Source organism: Lipotes vexillifer, unplaced genomic scaffold, assembly GCF_000442215.2.
Source record: "Lipotes vexillifer unplaced genomic scaffold, Lipotes_vexillifer_v1.1 scaffold310, whole genome shotgun sequence".
NCBI classification, from domain to species: domain Eukaryota; kingdom Metazoa; phylum Chordata; class Mammalia; order Artiodactyla; family Lipotidae; genus Lipotes; species Lipotes vexillifer.
The window spans coordinates 690,178-695,486 of record NW_006782487.1 but is presented as its reverse complement, the minus strand read 5'-3'; the positions used below and the strand labels follow the sequence as shown (position 1 = coordinate 695,486).

Here is a 5,309-nt window from a genome sequence, read left to right as displayed (position 1 = left end):
ATAATCTCTAGGACCATCCGTGTTGCTACAAATGGCATCATTTCATTCTTCTTTATGGCTGAGTAATATTCCATCGTGTATATATCACATCTTCTGTTTATGGACACTTAGGTTTCTACTGTGTCTTGGCTATTGTAAATAGTGCTGCTATGAACATTGGGGTGCATGTATGTTTTCAAATTAGTGTTTTCATCTTTTGCTGGATCCTATGGCAACTCTATCATAAATGTTCATTTAAATTGTCTACCTATGTCTGAAAAATTGCTCAGGTGAGAGTCATTTGTCTATTGTTAGCTCTCAATTTGACTTTCAAGTTGCCTTGATTCTTCAAAATAATTTGAGGAAAAAAAGTGATTTTTTTTTTTTTGTGGAACGCGGGCCTCTCACCGTTGTGGCCTCTCCCGTTGCGGAGCACAGGCTCCGGACGCGCAGGTTCAGCGGCCATGGCTCACTGGCCCAGCCGCTCCGTGGCATGTGGGATCTTCCCGGACCGGGGCACGAACCCGTGTCCCCTGCATCGGCAGGAGGACTCTCAACCACTGCGCCACCAGGGAAGCCCTGTAAGCCCTTTTTGATGTAATGCATGTTAAGGTAAAAATCTTTTATTTGAACTAGTTTTAAGTATAAAAATTAAACTGTTGCAAAGTGTAAATGAGGAAAACTTTTTAAAGAAATCCAGCTTTATTTCTTCCATATATCTATAGGGACATGAGCAAGGTTGTCAAAATACCAAGAGGTAGAGGATCTTAGGAAATCTACTTTAATGAACAAATAAGAGTGATTTGTAGTTAACTTAATACTTGATTTTATTTCAAAGAACACACAGGCGTTGGAAAAATAAGTTTTTTTCCTGAACTTAATAATATCAATTTTCTTGGCAATTTCTCTTTTCTGAAACAGTGAAAAGGTAAAATTTAGGCTAGCTCCTGTCCAAATAATCATAATAGCTGAATGGAGTCTGAGGCACTCATAGAGTGTTATTGAATTTGTCTATTTTCTAAAGGAAATTGACTCATTATTTTCAAATTGCTTTACAGGATCCTGCAAACCAAAAATGTGGTGGAAGAAAGAAAACCGTGTCTTTCAGCAGCATGCCATCAGAAAAGAAAATCAGTAGTGCGAGCGACTGCATCAGCTTCATGCAAGCTGGCTGTGAACTGAAGAAAGTACGGCCAAATTCTCGCATTTACAACCGTTTTTTCACTCTGGACACAGACCTCCAAGCTCTTCGCTGGGAACCTTCCAAGAAAGACCTTGAGAAAGCTAAGCTTGATATTTCTGCCATAAAAGAGATCCGACTGGGGAAGAACACAGAAACATTTAGAAACAATGGCCTTGCTGACCAGATTTGTGAGGACTGTGCCTTTTCCATACTCCACGGGGAAAACTACGAGTCTCTGGACCTAGTTGCCAATTCAGCAGATGTAGCAAACATCTGGGTGTCAGGGTTACGGTATCTGGTTTCTCGAAGTAAGCAGCCCCTTGATTTTATGGAGGGCAACCAGAACACACCAAGGTTTATGTGGTTGAAAAAGGTGTTTGAAGCAGCAGATATCGATGGGAATGGGATTATGTTGGAAGACACCTCTGTAGAGTTAATAAAACAACTCAACCCTACCCTGAAGGAATCCAAGATCAGGTTGAAGTTTAAAGAAATCCAGAAGAGCAAAGAAAAGCTAACCACCCGAGTGACCGAAGAGGAGTTCTGTGAAGCTTTCTGTGAACTTTGCACCAGGCCAGAAGTGTATTTCTTACTTGTACAGATATCTAAAAACAAAGAGTATTTGGATGCCAATGATCTCATGCTTTTCTTAGAAGCTGAGCAAGGAGTCACCCATATCACCGAGGACATGTGCTTGGACATCATTCGGAGATACGAGCTTTCTGAAGAGGGACGTCAGAAAGGGTTTCTTGCAATTGATGGCTTTACCCAGTATTTGCTGTCACCAGAATGTGACATTTTTGATCCTGAACAAAAAAAGGTTGCCCAAGATATGACCCAGCCATTATCTCACTATTACATCAACGCCTCTCACAACACCTATCTCATAGAAGACCAGTTCAGGGGGCCGGCTGACATTAACGGGTATGTTAGAGCTTTGAAAATGGGCTGTCGAAGCATTGAACTTGATGTAAATGATGGTTCAGACAATGAACCAATCCTTTGTAATCGAAATAACGTGACAACACACCTTTCCTTTCGAAGCGTCATAGAGGTGATAGATAAATTTGCCTTTGTGGCTTCGGAGTACCCACTCATTCTTTGCTTGGGGAATCACTGCTCCCTACCCCAGCAGAAGGTGATGGTTCAACAGATGAAAAAGGTCTTTGGCAGTAAACTCTATACTGAAGCCCCTTTGCCATCAGAATCCTACCTCCCATCACCAGAAAAATTAAAAAGAATGATCATTGTGAAGGGAAAGCAGTTGCCTTCTGATCCAGAGGTTTTAGAAGGAGAAGTTACAGATGAAGATGAAGAAGCTGAAATGTCTCGAAGGATGTCAGTAGATTACAATGGTGAGCAGAAACAAATCTTGCTGTGTAGGGAGCTCTCTGACTTGGTGTCTATCTGTAAATCTGTTCAGTACAGGGATTTTGAACTATCTATGAAAAGCCAAAACTATTGGGAAATTTGTTCCTTTAGTGAAACGGAGGCCAGCCGAATTGCAAATGAATACCCAGAGGATTTTGTAAATTATAATAAGAAGTTCTTATCACGAATCTATCCAAGTGCCATGAGAATCGATTCCAGTAACTTGAATCCACAGGACTTTTGGAATTGTGGCTGTCAGATTGTGGCAATGAATTTCCAGACTCCAGGTCCAATGATGGACCTTCACACAGGCTGGTTTCTTCAAAATGGAGGATGTGGTTATGTTCTAAGGCCGTCTATCATGCGAGATGAAGTTTCTTACTTCAGTGCAAATACAAAGGGCATTGTACCTGGGGTGTCTCCTCTGGTGCTTCATATTAAGATCATCAGTGGTCAGAACTTCCCAAAGCCCAAGGGAGCTTGTGCCAAAGGGGATGTCATAGATCCCTACGTGTGTATAGAGATACATGGAATTCCAGCTGACTGTTCAGAACAAAGAACTAAAACTGTACAACAAAACAGTGATAATCCTATTTTTGATGAGACATTTGAGTTTCAAGTGAACCTGCCTGAGCTGGCCATGATCCGTTTTGTGGTTCTGGATGATGACTACATTGGGGATGAGTTTATAGGGCAATATACAATACCGTTTGAATGTCTGCAGCCTGGATATCGGCATGTTCCCCTCCGCTCCTTTGTGGGTGACATCATGGAGCATGTGACTCTTTTTGTCCACATAGCAATAACTAATAGAAGTGGAGGAGGAAAGCCACAGAAGCGCAGCCTTTCAGTGAGAATGGGGAAGAAAGTTCGGGAGTATACCATGCTCAGGAATATCGGTCTTAAAACAATAGATGACATCTTTAAGATAGCAGTTCATCCCTTACGAGAAGCCATAGATATGAGAGAAAATATGCAGGTAGGAAAAATCCCATACTGTCCTCCCTTACCCCTGAGTCTTCTGACCCCTCTCTCACCAGTGAACATTGTGTTTTACTAATGATCTGATTCCTCAAAAAATTATCACAGAGGATGTGTAACCCCATGCACTGCTGAATTGCCTGTGATAAAACAGATATTTTTAAAAAAATTTATTGGGGTATAGTTGACTTACAATGTTGTGTTAGTTTTTGCTGTACAGCAAAGTGAATCTTTTATGCATATACATATATCCACTCTTTTTTAGATTCTTTTCCCATACAGGCCATTACAGAGTACTGAGTCGAGTTCCCTGTGCTATACAGTAGGTCCTTATAAGTTATTTATTTTATATATAGTAGTGTGTATGTGTCAATCCCAATCTTCCAGTTTATCCCTCCCCCCCACCCAGTAACCATAAGTTTATTTTCTACATCTGTAACTTTATTTCTGTAAAACAGATATATTTTGTTTCTAATGGTGAATGCTATGTTAAATCTGGCCTGAACTAAGCCAGCTAATGCAGTATCAATGTAGCGAAATGCTTTACATATCCATTAAATGTCCCTAGTACAAAACTAAATTGATATATGGGAATGTGTATATGAAACAGTGTGAAAAGAATAGAATATAAAATATTATATGTGCATGTAAAATACAAAATTTTATATATACAAACACATGCATACTAATTATAAGTATACATGTAAAATATTTGCAGATAAGAACCCAGAAGTGTATTTGAAGTCATATAAAACAAATGCAATGCCTATTAGATGATGTCTTAGTTGTCTGTGTACAGCAATAATAAATTACCCTCCACGAAACAAAGAAGACTAATAAACAAACAACATTCAGCACTTGAACTTGTTGAACTGTTTAGTCTTCTCTTAGAAATGTGCTTTAATTGAAAGGACATGGATTCTAGATTAAACTCTATCCCTGTGTGATCTTGAGCAAATTATTTCAGATATCTGGTCATCAGTTTTCTCCTCATAAGGTAAGAAAAATAGTAATAATTACATCACAGGATTATTATGAGAATTAAATGAGAGTATATGTAAATTACCCAGCCTTAGCATGTAGGAATTCAGTGTCAGTTTTCTTGCCTTCATTAATGCTTATAATCAGAGATGGCTGCAAACTTTTTTCTTCAAGACTACTTAATATGCTTATTCTAGGCTCATGTTACTAAGAAACAATCAAACGGCAAATGCTTGCTTAGTTCCTGCAATGTGCAAGAAGATGTTGTTTGGCAGAAGCAGTAGGAGTCTATGTATGAGAGCAAAACAGGAGAGGAATATTTTTCAGTGTACTTTATTTGCTCCTTTAACTAACATTTTTATAGTAACCTTCACCAAAAATCCCTACATTCAAAATAGAAAACAAGCTTGAAGAGGTTAAGTAATTTCCCAAATATTGTATTTAATAAATAGGAATATTGAGCTTTAAATCCAGAATTAACCACCACCAAAACCCAATGATCATTCATGGTTCTTAGTCATGTGATGCTGAACGCCAAACCATGACTTGGTGAAAACTTTATTTTTACATTATTTCACAGAGGAATCCTGGAATGCGTTTAAAATCAATTTTAAATCACCAAAATGGTAGAAAATACTATATTATATAAACCACATACAAATACTTAGATTGTAAACGTATAACTTGTGGTGGGTTGTCTTGGCTGATATTTTAAAAATAGGCTCCAGGGCTTCCCTGGTGGCGCAGTGGTTGCGAGTCCGCCTGCCGATGCAGGGGACACGGGTTCGCACCCCGGTCCGGGAGGATCCCACAT

General features: G+C 39.2%; 1 protein-coding gene across 1 annotated transcript in view; it reads left to right on the top strand.

The window, feature by feature from the left end:
• Positions 1-1,037: 1,037 nt before the first annotated feature.
• The window catches only part of PLCL1 (phospholipase C like 1 (inactive)), a 74,420-nt gene continuing 70,148 nt past the window's right edge, over positions 1,038-5,309 (top strand). Inside the window, exon 1 of the mRNA XM_007455306.1 lies at positions 1,038-3,512. Within this exon, the coding sequence (XP_007455368.1) occupies positions 1,092-3,512 (2,421 nt within the window). The 5' untranslated portion in view covers positions 1,038-1,091. The remainder of the gene's footprint in view (positions 3,513-5,309) is intronic.